This window comes from Ochotona curzoniae, unplaced genomic scaffold (genome assembly GCF_017591425.1).
Source record: "Ochotona curzoniae isolate NIBS_2020 unplaced genomic scaffold, NIBS_Ocur_1.0 contig_3622, whole genome shotgun sequence".
Classification (NCBI taxonomy): domain Eukaryota; kingdom Metazoa; phylum Chordata; class Mammalia; order Lagomorpha; family Ochotonidae; genus Ochotona; species Ochotona curzoniae.
In genome coordinates this window covers 21,129,485-21,149,797 of record NW_024465926.1, presented here as the reverse complement: position 1 = coordinate 21,149,797, position 20,313 = coordinate 21,129,485, and the positions used below count along the sequence as shown (strand labels likewise).

General features: G+C 48.8%; 1 protein-coding gene across 3 annotated transcripts; it reads left to right on the top strand.

The window, feature by feature from the left end:
• Positions 1-18,198: 18,198 nt before the first annotated feature.
• LOC121157747 (metallothionein-2-like) lies at positions 18,199-19,037 on the top strand. 3 transcript variants are annotated; one of them, XM_040982119.1, is made up of 3 exons: positions 18,199-18,331; positions 18,555-18,626; positions 18,816-19,037. In XM_040982119.1, the coding sequence occupies exons 1-3, from the start codon at positions 18,310-18,312 to the stop codon at positions 18,905-18,907; spliced, it is 186 nt and encodes a 61-aa protein (XP_040838053.1). In that variant the 5' UTR covers positions 18,199-18,309; the 3' UTR covers positions 18,908-19,037. The 3 variants fall into 3 exon arrangements, with proteins under 3 accessions (XP_040838053.1, XP_040838052.1, XP_040838051.1); XM_040982118.1 differs by having other exon boundaries at positions 18,199-18,341; positions 18,565-18,626; XM_040982117.1 differs by having other exon boundaries at positions 18,199-18,345; positions 18,566-18,626.
• Positions 19,038-20,313: the final 1,276 nt, after the last annotated feature.

Below are 20,313 nucleotides of genomic sequence, written 5' to 3'. Positions count from 1 at the left end.
TAAAAAAGTGTAAGATTAAAATGTGTATCATGGACAGGTACTCCTAATCTACTGATCAACAAGAGAAAGCAATTTACAACAACTCAGTATAGATTAGAGGCTGCAACCAATTTTGTTTTGAGATGCAGTAAGACCAAGACAGCTCCCAACTGCTTGTTCACTGCCTGAATGCTGGGTGAGGCCAAAGTTGGCAACTGGGAACGCAACCCAGGTCTCCCAAGAGCCCATCACTGTTGCCTTCCATGGAGCAAGAACATGGAGTGAGGAGCTACAACTAGAAATGAATGCAGGCACTCCAACCAGAGACACGGGCACCTTAGCCGCAGTGTTAACTTCTAGCTAAAAATGCACTCCTGGTCATTTTTACATTTGAGAAAATTACACACATGAGGAGGTTTTTCCAAAAGTTCATGGGAAATACAACTTAGCATGAGCATGGACTGACATTTCTTTTGCAGCAAAATAAACCTCTCTTGATTTCAATTTATATGAACATTTTGAAGACTCCTCACACTCAATTTTCACTTTAAAAAAAGTGTACTGCAACAAATAAAGAAGAGGAGAAGAGAAACGATCTAACGGGAAGTTAGACCCAGGCTATTTTCGGTTATATATATATTTATACTATTGAAAACACAGTTGGACAGTGTTATAAAATCACCTATCGAAGACAAGGAAAGGGCAGAGTCTATAAAAAGTATTGAGCCATTTGTTACCTACATAGGCTAGGTGGAAGCTCCCCTCCTCTCCACACCCAACAAATTACATTCCTGGGTGTTCTCGCTTGCTTTCCCATGTTTGAATCCCCAAACATCATTGTCAGGCAGGAAAGGGCAACCTGGACTGTCTGAACTTGACAGAGTCCCAGATGCAAAGTGGTGATAAGGCAGGGATTGCAGGGTGTGTCTTCTCAGATCCAGCTGCATGTCAGCAATCACTATGAGTTATTTAGAGGATAAAGGAAGGCAGTTTCTCAACCTTGCTATTCTTGATGTTGGGGATCAGATAATTCCCTGTTAGGAGGACTTCTATACATACATTATAGGGTACTTGGCAGCACCCTTGGTCTCTACCCATTAGAAGCCTGCAGCATTCCACACCCTACCACCACGATCATACCATATTGTGACAATCAGACATTGCCAAATCTCCCCGGAGGGAAAATTTTGAACTAATCCAGGTTGTGAGAGATGGCTTGGTTGCTAGGTGAAGCTTCCTCAGTGTTATTCTGAGGAGAGGCAATGGTGTCTAAAAAGCTGACGCTAAGGAAGGGAGACAGGGAAAACTCGTATATGTGGAGTGACTGGGACTTAAACTAGCGTTTCAGTGTGAGATGCCAGTATTGCAGGTGGCTATCATGCTGGCCTTGTGAACTCCTTCTTGAAGCAAAGTCAAGAACTTAGGTACTAGCCAGATCTCAATGTCTGGTGCCAAAGAGAATCACCTTTCTCATCATCTGTAAGATCCCACCTTCTAGGGTCTGGGTCATTCAGGAAGATGTCAGAAAACCTAGTTCCCTTCCCCCCAGGGCTTCTCTGGATCTAGTCTAGATAATGCTTCTTCGTGTGGATTAACATATAATAGTGCCCAGGCTATTTGATGCAACTTGCATAATGCCTACTCAACAACAACCCCCCTCGGCCCCCGGGGCTCCTGCATGTGGGCCCCAGACTAAGTGAAGTGATGAGAGTATCTGTAAAGTCCCTTCTCCCAGGCAGAGCCAGGACTGAGTGCAGGGTTCCAGATGAGGACTGGTATCTGGGACTCAGCTGATTCAAGCTCACTCCTTCTCTCACAAATGGGGGAGGCGGGGGTAGGCACTGTGTCTCTCCAGCAGCAGAACCTGGAGCAAGCTCTGCAGTCCAGAGGCCCTGGGGACTTTCTGCCATGCTCCAGCTCCACTGGACCTCCCATTCCACCACAACCCCTGCCTCCACACCGTAGAGTTCCAGCCCCAGCCATGTGCCAAGAACCAAACCTACCTGAAGAGATGATTTTTTAATGCCATCTACCATCGGCTCAACTGGAACCCCTGATTTGCTCAGGGTTAAGCGTTAGGTACCCTAACCCCCTCACCGATAGGAGAAGGTGGGCCATCTCCATCCATCATTTAGGGAGCTTACAGTTCTTAGCGCCAAGGGCAAACTCTAGGAACTAAGATATTGTTGCAGTTCATGGGGGCGAACCTAGCCACTGAAGGGGAGAAAATATCTTTTCCCCCAGTCCTCAGAAGCTCACAATCAGAATAGACTTCTGTGACAAAAGGCAGATTAACAGGCTAACCCTCCTTGGGTCCTTTAGACTCTGCGCTGAGGTGCCTGGCCAGAGCAGAGCCTGTAGCCGGGGTGGATGTTAGCATTTGGCGCATCAGCCTGGTGAGAGCAGCATTGCCCTGACCACTGTCCTTTCGAATCACCTGTGCAATTTTAGTTATAATCACATGTCAGCCAGCCTATGATTACCCTGAAATCTATTTTAAGAGGAAATTATGTATTATTATTGTAGGAAGAGACACTGAATCATTCACCAGAAATGAGAGATGATTGTGGAAATAAATACAGAGAACATAAAGCTAAGAAAATAAAGCTGTGGCTCACTGAGGCTCCCTTCTCTGCCTTTTCTCCGATTCCTCTGCCACCTCTGTTTTCAAAAGGGGAGCTGGGCCAGCATAGAACCTTGGAGCTCCCAGACCAGTGCCCCAGCTCTAATCACCTGCCCTGTGGACACAGCTAATCACACAACATTCAGCCTACTAAGAAACTCAGATCTCCTCAAGAAATGACATTTTTCCCCCAAATCAGCACATTTTCAAACCCTTTTTGTTTATCCCGCCTTCTAGAATCTTGGCCAGTTGTTCAGTTCCAGACTAGTGCATTGAGAAATTCTTTGAGAACAATGCAGCAGTTTTTATCTGGCACTGGACTGATTTCAATCAGACCATGGGACTTGCTTTTTCTGAGATCAAGTGGGCCCTTTCCAGCCCCTATTTGATGTGACCCTGTGCGATCCCTTCCCAACAGTCCCCCTCGGCCCCCGGGGCTCCTGCATGTGGGCCCCAGAATAAGCGAAGTGATGAGAGTGTCTACGAACTCCCTTTTCCCAGGCAGAGCCAGGACTGAGTGCAGGGTTCCAGATGAGGACTGGTGTCTGTGACTCAGCTGATTCAAGCTCGCTCCTACAGTCCTGTATCAGCTGGGGATCAATGCATTTCACGAAGCACAGAGCTGAGACTAACAGTGAGGCTGCCACTCCCAGCAGAGTCCCGCCCAACCTCCCCACTTGTAAAGAGGGGGAGCCCACAGGCTCTGAGTGCTTCCCAGGTGCACGCCCTTTGAAATACACGGACACTTCAATGACTGAACAGCTGTTATTCCTATTTTACTCTTAAGCAACTCAAGGCACAGAAAGTTCAAGTAATTTGAATCCCATGAGCCCAGTGAGATGTGAGAGTCATTTGTTCATTCAATAACTGCATCCTGAATGTTTCCACTGTTAGTGGCTTGGAATGCCTGGGTGTGCACGATGGTCCCTGCTCTGCAGTGCTTCTGTTCTAACAGGAGGAGACAGGCAACACACAAACATGACAAACAAGTGTCCTGAATTTGGTAGAAGGTGTTAAATGGCATTTTTTTTTAACAAAGGAAAGATACAGCAAGGTGAAAGAAGGGCATCAGGAGCGCTGGGGTGTGAAGGTGTGGGCTGGAGAAGCTCGGGTGAGAAGAGCACACACAGTATGCAAAATCTTCAGGCTGGGAGATTCACTAAGGGGAGCAGGGAGTGGGGTGGGGGTCAAGGAGTGTGGGGGGACTCCCTGGAATGACACACCCACCAAAAACATTTCTCCAAGGTCCTGGAGGTTGAGACCGAGGGACAGGGGTGTCTGACAGGCCACATGACCTTCAGGGCTAGGGTGTTTCAGAGAGCTGGTATGGTTTTGAGATCCCCCAAAGTCCTGGCCACCCCTGGGGGAGGGGGTGGCTGCCATCCTGCTCCAGAGCCTTAAGTCCATGGAAATCTGAGAGCCGAGGGGCAGTGCAGGGGAAACAGCCTGGCTAGCAACCCTGAGAGGTAAGACCTTGGCCAGCTAACATTTTGGAAGACAGAAGTTTCCAATCAATATTTTATAGTATGAAGGTACTGTGGAGGCACGGGTCCCAGGGCATTTGGTGGAGTTCCTTAAAATAAAGAGAATGTGAACTCACCAGCCTCACTCAGAGATGCAGATCACTTACCCGGGGAAACCTCTTGGGCCATAGGAAATTCATCCTATCAGACAAAATATGACAGCTACAGACACACCTTCTTGGATTGCAGTCCATATTGCAGTAGGCAGCCTCTGGCTGTGCTGCCTGCCTCTGTCTTGCTAGAAGAGATAGCCACTACAGGTGAATGCCTGCCTTACCATACTTGTCAGCCTTTTTTTTCCCCCCAAGATTTATTTGTTTTTGGAAAGTCAGATTTACAGAGAGAATGAGAAACAGAAAGATCCTCCATCCACAGGTTCACTCCTCAAGTGGCTGCAATGACTGGAATTGAGCCAATCTGAAGCCAGGAGCCAAGAGCCTCCTCCAGGTCTCCCATGCAGGTGCAGGGTCCCAAGACTTGGGCCATCCTCCATTGCTCTCCTAGGCCACCAGCAGAAAACTGGATGGAGAGTGGAGCAGTCAGGACATGAATTGGCACCTGCATGGGATCCCGGCATGTGTGAGGCAAGGACCCCAGCCACTAAGCTATGGCCCCGTCCCTGCACCTATCAGCTCTTACCTGACCTGCTTGCCTACCGTGTCCTTGCAGTGTGTTTTATATCTAGTTCTGTTCTTATCAAGTTTCTGGTGAATTCTTTCACCACTCACAACTCAGGCTTGTGACTAGTACTGCAAAAAGTTAAATGGAGTTCAAAGATAGGCATATTATTCATGAATTTGCATAACAACTTGTAACTTTGCATAACTTATAATACATCATTTTATTTTGGAGTGAGACAGAGATCTTTCATCTGCTGGTTCACTCCCCCAAATGCCTGCAACAATCCCCAAGCCAGGAGGCCAGCATTCAATCTGGATCTCCCACATGGATGGCAAGGTACCCTTGAAGTTGAGCATCACCTGCTGCCTTCCAGGGTGCAGGTATCAGGACGATGGAATGGTTAGCACAGCCAGGATTCAAACCCCAGGCCCCGGGCAGGCAGGCTGATACACTCACAAGCACAATGTAGCCAATACAGCAAATGCCCCGGCCCTTCATGAACTCCTCTCAGACCTCCCTCTTCTGGCACAAGTTTAGTGCAGAGCCTGAGCTGCAGTTGTGCACAGGCGCAGGTGGTAGAGAAAGCCCTCTGTGTGGGCTCCTGCACCTTCTCTCAAGGAACCACATGTTCGGGGCTCAGTAGGTCCACTGTCTCAGGAGCAGCCCCAGGACCACCTCCAAAGAGAGGGGCTGAGGCTCCCAAGGGATTGTCTCTTAGAAGGCAAGAGTAGTTGGAGTGAGCGAGGTGTTCAAAACCGTTTGGACCGACTTGTGGAAGAACTTCCATTCTGGGGGCAAAGGGATGTCCCAACCAAACACCAGGTCCTAGCTGTTAAGATTCGCCGACCACTAGTGAAATAACACAGCAGCTGAGTATGGAAAAGAATGTAAAAAGGCCGTTATTCAGGGACCTCCGTTCTAGGGCCTTTCCCCCTCGCAACGAGAAGCAGAGAGGAAGAGGGGAGCTGTGGGAACGAAAAGGCGAGCAAGGGGGCACGCAGGAGGTTTTTAAACCCCTTCCTGATACGGAAGCCCCAATGGGTCCTGCTCCAGTTCTTACTAGGCAAAGGATGACAGCCTGTGTTGATCAATAAGTGGACCTGTTTCTCACCAGGTCCACCAGGGGTTTGCTGCCCTGGTGAACTGTGGGGTTGGACGCAAACTGTGCGGTTCTCTCGTAACTGTGGCATCCATCACTAACGTCCCTGACCCCTTTGATCTCTGTGAGCATATGGCTGCAGTGCCACCATGATCACCCCTTCCCTGTGTCTATAGCCCACGTGCCTCAAGTGTTTCCTTTGCTGCTCTGAGTCCCAGGGGTCAGGCCAAAAGGGAGTAGGGGACCCTGAAACTGGCAGCCAGGACACTAACTACTCTGTGGCCTGTCACTTTCAGAGCCTATGCCCTGGTGCAGCGTCTAGCCATCTAGCTCTCTATCCAAGTTTCCCTGCGTGTCTGGCTCCATGGCTGCCCACCTGCTCCCTGCCCAGGGCCTCGCTTGGTAAGTTTCCACTTGCTTTGTGCTCCCATAACTGACTCTTTGTCTAACAAAACCTCTGTGCCTGCCTCCCTTTATGGGTCATCCTCAAACTCAGCTGCACACAGCCCCTTCTGTAAGAGCATTGGCAAGCAGCAGATTTCATAAGGATGCAAAAGGAGGGAAGGGATGGCACTTGCCCCCCAACCCCGCCAGCCCTGCTCCCTTCTCTCCCGCAACCCCTCTGTCCCAAGGACCCTGTGTCTGCTCAGCTACAAGCTACCTGCCCGTGCCCATGGGATGCGATCTCAGAACTTGGGTAACAATTTGGGGAGGTGGGGCCCTGGCTCCAGCAGAAGACACAGCACTTTTTTTTTTTTTTTAGAAAAAAAGATGTTTTATTTTATTTTTATTGGAAAGGCAGATATACAGAAAGAAGGAGAAAGATCTTCTGTCTGATGGTTCACAAGTGGCTGAAACATCTGAAGCCAGGAGTCAGGAGCTTTTTCTGGGTCGCTCACATGGGTACAGGGTCCCAAAGCTTTGGCCAACTTCCACTGCTTTCCCAGGCCATAGACAGGGAGCTGGACAGGAAGCGGAGCAGCTGGGATGCAAACTGGCACCCATGTGGAGCCCCACCGCATGCAAGGTGCGGTTTTAGCCACTAGGTATCATGGCAGGCCCTAAAGGCAGAGCACTTTTAAGAGCAGTCTAAAATTCCTTTTGGTTCATCTCACATCCATATCCCTCTACAAGCACTTACTAACCTCATTTCATCTAGGATGACCTTTTTTTTTTTTAAGATTTATTTATGGGCCCAGTGTGGTGGCCTGGCAGATAAAGTCCTCAACTTGAATGCACCAGGATCCCATATGGGTGCTGGTTGTAATCCCGGCAGGCCCGCTTCCCATTCAGCTCCCTGCTTGTGGCCTGGGAAAGCAGTCAAGGACAGCCCAAAGCTTTGAGACCGTGCACCCGTGTGGAAGACCCTGAAGAAGTTCCTGGATCCTGGCTTCAGATCGGTATAACATCAGCCATTGCGCTCACTTGGGGAGTGAATCATTGAACAGAAGATCTTCCTCTCTGTCTATCCTCCTCTCTGTATATCTTACTTTCCAATTAAAAAAAAAAACAAATATATATATATAGTTGGAAAGTCAGATCAGATATATAGAGAGGAGGAGAGACAGAGAGAAGATGTTCCATTTGCTGGCTCCTCCCCAAGCGGTTATGGTGGCTGGAGCTGTGATGATCCGAGGCCAGGAGCCCAGAGCCTCTTCTGGATCTCCCAGGGGTACAGGGCCCCAAGGCTTTGGGCTCCACTATTTTCCCACGCCACAAGCAGGGAGCTGTAAGGGAAGTGGGGCTGCCAGGATTAGAACCGGCACCCATATGGGATCCCAGCACATGCCAGGCAGGGACTTTAACCATTAGGCTACTGTGCTGGGCCTGAGGATACCTTGAATACACACACAAAAAAATGTCTGTCACCTCCTTAATTTTAAGTGGCTCCTTCCTGGAAGTGCAATGGGCTTGGCGAGGCAACAGGGCAAGAACCTCCCCAGCCCCCAGCTCCAAGTTCTAGACCCAACTCTGCTCGTTCTGGATCCCAGGCAGTGCGAGGCTCCAAGTTGCGCGTTCTTGCAGCTCCTATTTGCTCGGCATCTTATTTGGACGATGGATCTGATGCATGAGCCCCGAGAATTACGGAACACAAAGGCACGGCGAAGGGCTGAGAAGGATGCAAAGCTCTCAGCCTCCAGCTCTCGCACAGACGCTGCGAGGGCACGTTTCCGGCGGTCCCCTTGGCTGCGCGCGCAAGCGGCGGCGGCGGGTGGGGACACAGCTGCCGCAGTGCGCAGGGCGGGCGCCCAGCGGGCTTGGCATGCGCCCCCGCCTGGGGCTATAAAAGTCTCGCCACCTGCTGCCCCCGCCAAGCAGTGCATCCAGTTGCCTGGAGAAGCGTGCTCGTCTCTCCTGCAGCGGCTGAGGGCTCGACATGGACCCTGAGACCTGCCCCTGCCCTTCTGGTGAGCCCCAGCCCCGCTCCGACGGTGGGCGCGCCCATTTCCTCGCTCCCAACCCCTGGGCCAGAACCTTCGCTCAAGGACACTTGGGGGAGGGGTCCGTTATTTCCCGTTTTTTAGCTTCCTGAGGGATCCGCATGCCCAGGTAGTGGAGAGCAGCCCACCTCCTCCCGGTAGGCACGCTACCTCCCTTCCCCAACCCCGACCCCCCACATTGGCCCTTCCTGTGGTGTCGCCCACGTAGGTGGTTCCTGCACCTGCGAAGACTCCTGCAAATGCCAGGGATGCAAATGCACATCCTGCAAGAAGAGTAAGTGTGGGGTCACCCTCCTCCACCCCCATCCCCACCCCAACCCCCCACCCGCCGCCCGGCTGCTCTTGGAGCCACGTCTAACTCTGAGGGACCCCTTAGAACTCCTTTTCCCTTGCGCAGACACTAAAATGCAGATGCCCAGACTGACACAGCAGGCATGGAGAGATGGTCCTGGAAATTGTCCGAAGAGTCCAGGGGTCAGCTGGGATTGAGAGCTGCTCCCCTGGTCTTATCCCACTCCTTAAAACCTCCAACATGGATGGACCTAGGGAGCCCTCTGGGTGAGGCTGGGAGTCAGTTCTGGGTTTCTGGCTCTTGGTGCCTCAGTAGGCCTTATGGATTTCCTGCCCTAAATCTCCCCAGCTGGCAGCCCTGTCACCTGCTAGGGGGGCAGAGAAGGAAAAGAATGCTCCCTTCTTCCTTTGCCTGTCTAGACACATCTCCCAGGAAGATCCTTGGCCTCCTTGCAAGTTTCTCCTTCAAGGCCATTGCTTTTTCCTGCAGGTCTAGCACTCTCTTAGCCTGGGCTCACCATCCGCAGGGGTTCACTGACAGTCACCCTCAAGGGGCTGTGGGCTAGGGACTGGGTATGCCTCTCCCCACAATAACCCAGTGTGCAGCTTGTTGCACCACAGATACTGAGTCAAACCCGGTGTTAGGGGCGGCCACCGGCCCTGGCAGAACCAGGATGACTGCCCCAGCCAATCTGTGCCTCCCTCTTCCCTTCCCCTTTGGTGGGGACAGATTGGGGGAGGGACAACAGTTGGAGCACCTCCCCTTGTATCTGCAGGCTGCTGTTCCTGCTGCCCGGCTGAGTGTGAGAAATGCGCCAAGGACTGTGTGTGCAAAGGTGGAGAGGGGGCTGAGGCCGAGAAGTGCAACTGCTGCCAGTGAGGACAAGCACCTGGCATGGAGTATGTGTAAATAATGCCCGTGCCATCTCTGTGGGGGGGCATACCTGTGTGTCCCCTTTAGGGAAAGGCCACTTTCCCTGCTGGCCACTGGCAAGTGACAATAAATCCCATGAGTTACATGAGCCAAGGATTGGTCTTTTTTATTATTTTTATTTTGAAATGCAAAAAGAAAGAGAGAGGGAGAACACTATCCAAATACCCTATAGTAGCAGAAGCTGGAGCTCAGTCCAGGTCTCCCACGTGGGTAGCAGGACCCAAGCCCTGGAGGCATCACCTGGTGCCTTGCAGCATCAACATGGCAGGCAGCTGCAATGGGAAGCAGACCTGGGATTCGAACCCTGGTTCTCTGATATGGAATATGGATGTCCTGAGCTGTGTCTTAACTGCTGTACCCAACACCCACGCTCTTCTCTAGTTAGGAAGGGGAAGGATGTGGAGGGTGGCATAGTCTGCTCTAAGTGAAAGGGATGTGAAATCCTGAGACTTGGCTGCTGGTTGGAGTGGAGTCCTGGGGACACAGACACTCTCCTGCTGGCAGAAAGCACCTGACCCTCCTGCTAAGTCAAGTTCAACTCTGGATAAAAAAGGAGGCCAGAGCCATCTGGGGTTTTCCCCCACCCACAATGTGATGTCTGATATTTTCTAACTGTTCCTATAAAACTGCTGCTTTTGGGGAGCCACTGGAGGAGAGTGGAGGGGGCCCAGGGTATGTCTTGGCTGACAGCCAGCTGCGTTTCCAAGGCCACGTCCCTGAACCGCCTGTCTTCCCATAGCAGCTTGCTCAGTCTCTTTTCACATCTCATTTGGCCCTTTCTCTTTATTCTAGAGGAGAACAGGATAATAAGAGTCTTTATCCGCCGTGGTTGTGGCCCAATTCTTGATGAAAGCGAGCTCCCGGATCTACCTGGGGCAGTGGAGAAAGGAGAAATAGAATCCCGGGAGACGGCTGGTTCCCAGTAAGAGAATACAAGACCGGAAACATGTCAGTCTCCAGCCAAGTTAGTTCTCAGGACATTCAAAAGCACATCACAAATTCTTTTCTTTCTTTCTTTCTTTTTTTTAATCTAACAAACAGGGTTTAGAAAAGGGAGTGTGAAGAGAGCCAAACCAGCTTTGAAACGGAAAACAAAAGGAGCCTAGTCTAACCTACCAGCATTACTTGATCCAAAACTCTGGGCAGGAGTAGAAACTCAGAAATGTGACGGTTGGGCAAAGAGGAGACGCCAAAACCAGGCCGTGTGCAGCTTAGAGATGATCAGATCATTAAAAAAACCCAACAAGTACATTTCAATGGATTGACACACTGAAGAGAAGTAGTCAAGCTAGAAAGGCATTTGAAAGATGGAAAATAGGAAAATGCATGCTGCTTCAAGGTGGAAATGACCTTTTAAAAGCGGTTGGTGAATTTGAGATGACTTTGTGTTAAGTCCTTAATGAAGCTTACTTCCTACCGGAAGAATGGTAGAATTGTTCTACCCATTTTACAGAGAAGTGGGGATTAGGGGGAGGATTTGCATGAGGTCACATAGCTAGCATGTAGTAGAGGCAGAATTTGAGCATAAGCTCTGTGGCTCAAGGCTAGGCTCTTAACCATGAGAGTCTGATCATCTCTGGTTTGCCTTGTGCCACAAAAGACCTTCAAAGATAGCCTTGTAACCATTAGAAAGGAATGAAAAAAGAAATGCTGGTGAGGATGTGGAGAAATGTGGGCATTGCTGGTGGGGATGCAGAGTGGTGCAGCTGCTATGGACAACGATATATTGGTTCCTCAAAAACTGAAATACAACCCAGCAATTCCACATCTGTGGGATACCCAAAAGAATTGAAAGCAAAGAGGAAATTTGTATATTCAAGTTCAAAGCAGCATATACAATAAGCAAACAAAGGGACCAACCCAAGTCTCCACTGACAAATGAATGAATATGTAAAATGTGGCATCTCCATACAATGGAATATTAGCCTACCTTTAAAAGGAAGAACACGTTGATATGCAACGGTACGGGTAAACCTGGAGAATACCATGCTAACAGAAATAAGCCAGTCCCAGAGAGACAATTGCTGTCAGATTCTCCTTATACAACCTACCTAGACTAGTCATATTTACAGAGATAGAAATTTAGAATGGAATTTGCCAGGGCCAGGCCAGAGTTGTTAAATGGGAAGAGAGTTTCCAGTTTGCAAAATGAAAAGAGTTCTAGAGACAAGCTGCCCAACAATCTGAGTGCACTTAACATCACTGAAGTGCACAGCTAAAATGGCCAAGATGGAATTGATGATGAGGCACTAAGTGATGCGAGTGACAAGTTCTGAGGTCCTGCTGCATTAAAGGGTGATCATGGATATTAGTTTGCTGTCTCATCTATTAAAAAAAAAACTGATGATGTATTTTGAACATCTTCAAAAAAAAAGAAATGTTAGAGGCCAGTGTGATAGCGTAATGGTTAAGGTCCTTACCTTGAACGTACCAGGATCCCATATGGGCGTCAGTTCTGATCCCGGCAGCACTACTTCCCATCCAGCTCTCTGCTTGTGGCCTGAGAGAGCAGTGGAGGATGGCCCAAAGCCTTGGGACCCTGCAACTGCATGGAAAGAGGTTCCTGGCTCCTGGCTCCGGATTGGCACAGCACCTGCTGTTGCGGCCACTTAGGGAGTGAATCATTGGACGGAACATCTTCCTCTCTGTTTCTCCTCCTCTCTGTACATCTGCCTTTCCAATAAAATAAATAAAACTTAAAAAAAAAAGAAAGAAATGTTAAATGTTTGAGACAACAGATGTGTTTACCTTGATTGGCCCCTACAAGGTGTACATGCATCAAAACATCACATGGTACCCCATAAATTTGTATAATGTTTATGTGTTAAATTTTTGTTAAAGATGGCAAATTTTTATGTGTCTTTTTACAATTTAGAAAAGAAAGCTAAATAACAACTGAAAATAATTACTGAATGCATCTGCTATGGACTGAATTGTGTCCTGCTAGGTTGAAGCTTGGATGTGATTCCGAGATGAGACCTGGAGTGAGTTCATTAAAATTACATGGGCTGATAAAGGTGGGTTCAGATAGGATGAGGTTCCCTTTCTTGGAAGAAGAAACACTGGGGAGGTCACCCTGCTTCCTTATGCACCCAAAGGAGAAGCTTAACCTATTAAGCCACAATGTCCCAAAATCGTGGATTTTTTTTAAAATTAAGAGTCAGGGGAAGAGTAGTCAGTTGGCACAGCACCTTGGGGCATTCTAGCAGCAATTTTTCTGATTTAAAACACATGTTCCTTGGGGATCTGATGTGATGATGGCTCAATTGGTTAATCCTCCTTGTCCAACCACTGGGATCCCAAATAGGCACCAGTTTATGTCCTAGCTGCTCCATTTCCCATCCCGCTTCCTACTTATGTCCTGGGAAAGTAGTGGAGAGTGGCCCAAGGCCTTAAGCCCCTGCACCCATGTGGGAGACCTAGAAGAGGCTCCTGGCTTTGAATCAGCTCAGCTCTGGCCATTGCAGCCTTTCAGGGAGTGAGCCAGTGGTAGATATTTCTGTAATTCTAGCTTTCAGATAAAAATAGATAAATAGATCTTTAGAAAGAAATACATGTCCCTTCAACCCAGGAAGTTCAACGTGCCACTGTTTGTATCAGTGCACGACTTGGAACAAGCTGAATATCCTCAGCAGGAGAATAGTTTTAACATAATGATTATAATGAGCACTTCTCAGTGACTGAGATTACACTGTGGGAACTGCAAAATGGAAAGACCTTGGCGACTCCTCACGAAGTGAACAAAATCCAGGACACAGAGTGTAAAGCCAACTATGTAAACAAGGATGTCACCCCCTGTAGACCTGAACACAAACATAGAGAAGGGCAGTTGTCCTTCTCTTTACCCATGTCAAGGTTCTCTGATTTCTGCTGCACTGATGCTTTCCAAGTGAGCTCTGCCACTTACCTTGACTTCACTTAGCAGTCCACCTTGGAGCTCTTTCTACATTGCGAGATAGAGAGCTGACCACTGTGACCAGCACATTATGAAATAGTTAAGCATCGTTCACTGTATCATCCTTTTACAAACATGAATGGATGCTTCAGTGGCACCCATGCTTATTCTTTCTTCTTGCATTTTAGTTGAAAACCAAAGAAACAGACACAGAGAGACAGAGGTCTTCCGTCTACCACTTACTCCCCAAATGACTGCTCCAGCCATAGCTTAGCCAGGCCATAGCCAGGGGTGGAAGGGCAACCTGGGATTTCTTCCATGCACATGCTGTCACTGAGTTTCCTGAGCTGCACCCTGGGATATGTCATCACGGGAGCCCAGGAAAAGAGGTCTCCCCACTGCCCTCCACCGGTCTCAGGTTCTTCCTGTTGTGCCTTGTGAGGTTTTAAGACCCACTTCTTTCACTAAACCCAGGTGTTCACCTGGCATTTTTGAAATTAATTTATTTTATCTGGAAAGGCAGATTTCCAGAGAGAAGAAGCAACAGAGAGAAAGATATTCCATCTGATAGTTCACTCCCCAATGGCCACAATGGCTAGAAATGAGCTAATTGGAAACCAGGAGCTGGGAGTTTCCTCTCGGTCTCCCACATGGGTGCTGGGTCCCAAGGCTCTGAGCCATCCTCTGCTGCTTTCCCAGTCCATAAGCACGGAGCTGGAAGGAGAGTGGAGCAACAGGAATATGAACCGGCTCCCATATGGAATGCCATCACTTGCAGGTAGAGGATTAGCCAGTTGAGTTATCGTGTTGGCCTCCTCCCCTTGCATTAAAAAAAAAAAAGTTTTGAAAGTTATTTTCTGATTTGAAAGGCAAAATAACACACACACACACACACACACACATACAGAGAGAGAGAGAGATAGAAAGAAAAAGAGGGAGGGAGAGAATCTTTCATCTACCAGTTCACTTCCATCTGCAGGTTTCACGTTGCAAATGGCCACAATGGCCAGGGTTGGGTCAGGAACTTCATCCTGGTTTCCATTAAATGGCAGAGGTCCAAATACTGTGTCATCACCCCCTGCCTTCCCAGGCACATTAGCAAGAGGGTGGTCCATTCTCTAAATGTCTACAATGACTGGGCTGCACTGAAGCTACGAAAGCAATCCAAGTTTCTCACATGGGTGGCAGAAGCACAAACACTTGTGCCATCACTCCATCACCCAGGATCTGTATTAGCAGGAAATTGGAATCAGGAGCTAGAGCTGGGAACTATACCCACATAGCGTGATAAGGGACCCAAACATGAATACCAGTGTCTTAATTGCTAGGCTAAACTGCTGTCCTTCTGCTTTTGTTTCGCAAATAGTTCTCAAAGTCTCTGGATGACTAATGATATTCTTTTTTTTTTTTAATCAAGATGTAATTTATGGGCCCAGCATGATAACGTAGTGGTTAAAGTCCTTGGCTTGCATGCCCGGGATTCCATATGGGCGCCGGTTCTAATCCCAGCAGCTCCACTTCCCATCCAGCTCCCTGCTTGTGGCCTGGAACCTGAATCTTCTTCTGGGTCTCCCATGTGGGTGATGGGAACCCAAATATGTCTGCCATCATTTGTGCACAGGATGGTGGATCAGAAGCACAGTGACTAGGGACTTGAACCAGGCACTCCATGTGAAATGACAGGAGACGTGGGTGTCTGGAGGTGCAGTGTAATCACTGTGCCACATGCCCACCCCGTTCGCACTCTTCTGTTGGCTCTCTCTGACCTTGGCTGCTCCCGTGCTCACTAGCAAAGTGTGAGATCCTGTGTTGGGGAGGCCGCCAGCTCATGAGAAATCGAAGCCTCAATGCAATCACCCACAAGGATTTAAATTCTATCAACAGCCACACGAGGGAGCCTGGAAGCTGATTATGTCCCGTAATTAGTCATGCAACAATGGTAATGGCACATAAAATGCAAGTGGAGTCGGTAGAAGAAAGAACTGGGATTGGACAGAAGGCACCTGTGGTGGGGACTGAATGTCACAGGTTCCTCTGGGGAGGTTGGAACCTGGCTGCTTCCTCTACCCATATCTGTTGTTGGCATCTACCAGCCTTGGTGTCTAATCACAGGGTTACAGGAATTGTCTCCTCAGGGAGTCTTCTCCAATTGTGATAAGCTCCAAAGGCAAAAACAGCTATTCTTAAAAAAAAAAAAAAAAAAAATGGAGGATGGAGCAGAGCGTTGTGATGTAACATTAAACCACCGCCTGAGATGCTGGCATCCCATATGAGTGAATGTCCAAGACTTGGGCCTGAGCTGTGGTTCAGCAAGTTAAGCTGTTGCTTGCGATGGTAGGAGCCCAGGATCTGGTTCTGGCTACTCTGCCACAGACCCAGCTCCTTGCTAATGCACCTTGCAAGGCAGCAGAAGCTGGCCCAAGTATATGGATCTTAGCCACCCTGTGGGAGACCTAGGTGGAGCTCTTGGCTTCTGACTTTGAGCTTGTCCAGAATCAGCCATTGAAGCCAGTCCAAGAGTCAAACAGCAAATGAAAGATGCATCTCTCTCTCTCTCTCTGAGACTCTGCCTTTCAAATCAGTCAATCACTCAATCAATCATGCTAAGAAATTAAAATATTTTTAAAAAGAAACCATGAGTTCAGCACCTGCAGTGGCGCATATGCACACAATACCCACACAAAACCTTCCCACTGCCCCTAGAGCTCTCAGTCTACTTCACTGCCAGACACAAGGGGATTCCTGAGCTCTGGACTCTAAATCCAGAGAATGCTTCCACATGACCCTTGGATTCTGGTGCATTCTGGCCATTTGATGGATGAAGAAACTGGGGCTCAGAGAAGCCTGGGCACTAAGCTGACCACCCTGAGGACATTCAGCAAGTGAATGCTAGAGTAACCACTAGAACTTAACCCTTGCAACTGCTCGCCTCCTGCCCCACATGGTGCATAGTTCACTGGAGTGAACCCAGAGGTCCCAGTAGAACATTATTATTATTATTATTATTATTTCAATTTGTAACCAGCCTGAATACAGGTTGACGGTAGGGAGCAGGGGGAGCAGTATGAGAAATCTGGCACATTAATGCATTGGATAAATATTTGTGAAGTGCTGACTGTAATAACTTTGCTGTGGAGACACAAGTGGTAGGTGAAAGGGGAGGGTGATCACTGCAGAAAGGGGAGGGGCCCAAGAATCATACCAGTTCATGTCTATTACAGCCTGGGGAGTTCTGGGAAGGCTTAGCACGGAATGCTTACTAGAATGTTCTGTGGGCATCCCCTGAAGTCAGGCTTTCAGGAGGAGGCAGCACTAGAGCTAAACTAGAAAGATGTTTCCACAGGGACTTACAGGAAGTGCTAGAAGGACAGGCTGTCCTGCTGCACTCCTTCCCCCATGAGCTCCGTACTGCCAGGAAATTTCCAATGAGCATATCCTGAATCCTGGGATGACACACTGGGCATTCCCAGGATGAGCTAAGAGCATTACAAACAGCGTGGAGACAAGATGTACCTTCCTCCACGGGACCTCTGAGCTCTTCCCCTCACCATCCTGTGGGCTTGTCCCTTCCAGGTGTTCCAAGACAGTACCGCTTCCTTGGCCAGCTCCTTCTTCCTGAGCTAGAACACACTTGTCACTGCCTCCTGCCTGACCAGCACCTTCTCCCCGTGGCTCCCAGGCTCCAGACTGGGTCTACTCCTCTCTGTGCACCTGAGGCGGAACTCACCTGTCATCCATCCTGCATTTCCTTTCCCTGTTCACCAGAGGAGCAGTCCCCACACATGCGAGCTCAAGTCTCCTGAGCTCTTTTCTCCCTGCCTGGTGATGTCTATCTGTGAAGGGCCTTCACCATCTGCAGGGGCCTCTAAGTTTAATCTCTCACTTGCTCTGTGACTTTGGGTAAGTGAATAGAGCTCTCTGAGCTCTATTCCCGCTCTTTTAAAATAAGAATAATGGGGGCTGGCATTGTGGTACAGAGAGTAAAGCCATCACTTGACACCAACAGCCCTCGTCAGAGCACCAGTTCAAGTCCCAACTGTTTCACTTCTGATCCAGCCCTCTGCTAATGTACCTGGGAAAGCAGCAGATAATGGCATGCCTCCCACCCAAGCAGGAGACCCTGATGGAATTCCAGGCTCCTGTCTTGGCCTGGGCCAGCCCTAGCCGTATTGGCCATTTGAGGAATAAATCTGTTGATGGCAGATATATGTCTCTCCTTCTTTTTCTCTGTCATTTTGCATTTAAGTATTTTTTTTAAAAAGACATTGTCCTTTATGAAAATTAATGAAGATTAATGGATAGCCCTTGCCTATTGTTTATAGGATTAAATAGATCTGGTACATAAGATGCTTATTACAGTGTATATTGGATACAAGCAATGAATGTGTTATTAATACATATGAAGGCTGTATCAATAAACAGTGGACTATCATTAACTACCCATGGTTTAATATCATGTCACTCAATAAAGCCTTGATGGTATAGCAGGTTTGCTATAACCTGGCCACAATTCCAAAAGATTTTTCATGCTAGCTAGGTCCCTAAGAGTCCTTTCAGCCTTTAAACACTGGAGTTCAGATACAGGTCACCCAGCTGGGGAGCTGGGTGCTGGGCCAGGGTAGGGAACACGGTGCACCCAGCCTTGTTGGTGCGCGGGAGATGATCTAGCATACGGGGACAGCCAGTGTGCACTTCCTTTTGCACTCAGCCAAGTGTGCGCATGGCGTGAACCGCGGGTGACTGATTCACTGTGCGGACCAGCGCAGGCACTTTTTTGCACTCCTCCAGCTCTTTGACTGTGAAAAAGCCGCCAGCGGCAAGCTGCTCTCCACCACGCCTACCTGGGCTCTAGACAACCACGGCTTGCAGCTTCCCCCGCCTGTGACCACAGTGCAGACAAGCCATGGATCCCAACTGCTCCTGTGACACCACTGGTAAAGAGGTCCTGGGACGCTGCTGGATGCTGGTGAAGACGTTAGAGCCAGAAAAGCCATTTCTGACCTCTCTCTAGTCATCACTTCCCCTAGCATTTGGTGTTATCTATTTTGCGTTACTTCAAGGGTCCTTTGGCCAGTAAGAAGTCCTGAGTTAAAGGCTTGCTCAAGTTCTCACGACTTGGTTGGCCACACTCACCTCCACCTTTTCTCTTTGCACGTGACTCTTGCTCCTGTGCCCATTCTTGCACATGCAAGAAGTGCAAATGCACCTTCTGCAAGAATAGTAAGTGGGACCATCTAATCTCTCCCATCCCCACCCTATCCCGTACCTAGGAGGATTTGATTGGCTGGAGGTGCCCAGTGCTGGTGGAAGTTGGCACCTCCAAAGTGATGGCTATGTGTGGGAGTGGGCACATCTTTATTCCCTTTCTCTCTAGTGCTCAATTTAGCCATTTTCCCTTTCCTTCCACAGGCTGCTGCTCCTGCTGCCCTGTGGGCTGTGCCAAGTGTGCCCAGGGCTGCATTTGCAAAGGGGCATTGGACAAGTGCAACTGCTGTGCCTGATGTGGGCAGAGCCCGGCTTCCTGATGTAAACAGAGCCACGCAGACAAGTCACAACCCACAGTCCTGACACATTTGCCATATTCCTTTTGGTTCAAAAATATGTGAAAGATAATAAAAATCATTAGCGTTATTCTGACTCTGGTTTCCTCTGTATGTCTTGGGGAAATAAAGGCCTTGATACTTGCTGGGGGCTGTGGTAGGAGTTGGGCTTTCAGAGACTTTGGCTGAGGACTGCAGTGCCAGCTTCTAAGGAACTAAATGTCTCCAGATCACCTAATTTAGTTTGTCTCCTCTACAAAGCAGGACTGCAAGGTCACATCTTAGGTGGGCAGAGGTGGAATGCAGGGGGCGGGATGGGAACAGATACAAGATTACTGTTGTTCTAATATTAAAAGCTAATAGTACAGAAACTTTTTTAAATGTTTATTTATTTGAAAGGCAGAAGTACAGCAACAGATTACTACAATGATTGGGATGGGGCCAGACTGAAGCCAACAGCCAGAAACTTCATCCAGGTCTCCTACATGGATACAGGACCGAAGGACCTGGGCCCACCAGCTTTCACACGTGTATTATCAGGGAGCTTAATGTAAAGTGGAGTGGTTGGGACTGAATCACACTCCTGTCTGGTCCATTTCCCCAGTAGAAGCTAGCGGCTGGTTTACCCAAGGCTACCAACAATAAAAGTTACCCTGCTTGGTGTTGAATTTTGAGGAGTTCTCCCCAAGGTCAAGTTGAAATCTGTTCCTTTTTCAAAATCCATTCACTTGCTGTCTCAAAATAGCCCAGGCACCAGGGATTTGGAGGGGATTGCCCAGGATTTTCCCAGGAGAATGAAGTGTCCATGTGGTTGTTGGTTTCAGATGAAAGACTTACCTGTCTGTTCATTCAAGGCTGATGGTGGATTCTATAGTGCACAAGGTGCAGTGTGTTCATAAGGAAGAAGGGGAGCCCTGGGTGCCTTATAATTAAAGGCACTGCTTAAGGTGCCCCTGGCTATTTACTGGGGAGTTTTTATTTGATGTTCAATCAAAGAAGACAAGTTTCTTGGCCCAGAGGTCAGGATCATCCTTCCTCTCTAGTTCTCTGTCTTCTTGGCAGCTTCAGCAGACACCTGTGCCAAGTGCATGGGTTGGCATCAGGCAACCCTAGAACCCCCCTTGAAAAGATGATGTCACAACACTGGACAATGTTGAAACTTTTTGGCTTAGTGAGTGAGTGAGTGTGCAGAGAATGGATAAATCATTTCTTCCTCCAGAGTGGTTAACCACATGCCCAAGGCCACACAGCCTCGTAGAGTCTGAACCCCTGCCACAGCTGGACTCCAACCCCAACCTCAGCTGACAGATGATGATGTCACTCAACCCTGTTTATCAGTTCAGAGGTGGAAATGTCTTTAAAATACT

Coding starts and splice junctions, on each gene's coding strand:
- LOC121157747 (XM_040982117.1), top strand. CDS start 18,310: ATGGATCCCAACTGCTCCTGTGACACCACTGGTAAA. Junction 18,346..18,565: donor CCTGTGACACCACTGGTAAA/GAGGTCCTGGGA, acceptor TTTGCACGTGAC/TCTTGCTCCTGTGCCCATTC. Junction 18,627..18,815: donor ATGCACCTTCTGCAAGAATA/GTAAGTGGGACC, acceptor TTCCTTCCACAG/GCTGCTGCTCCTGCTGCCCT.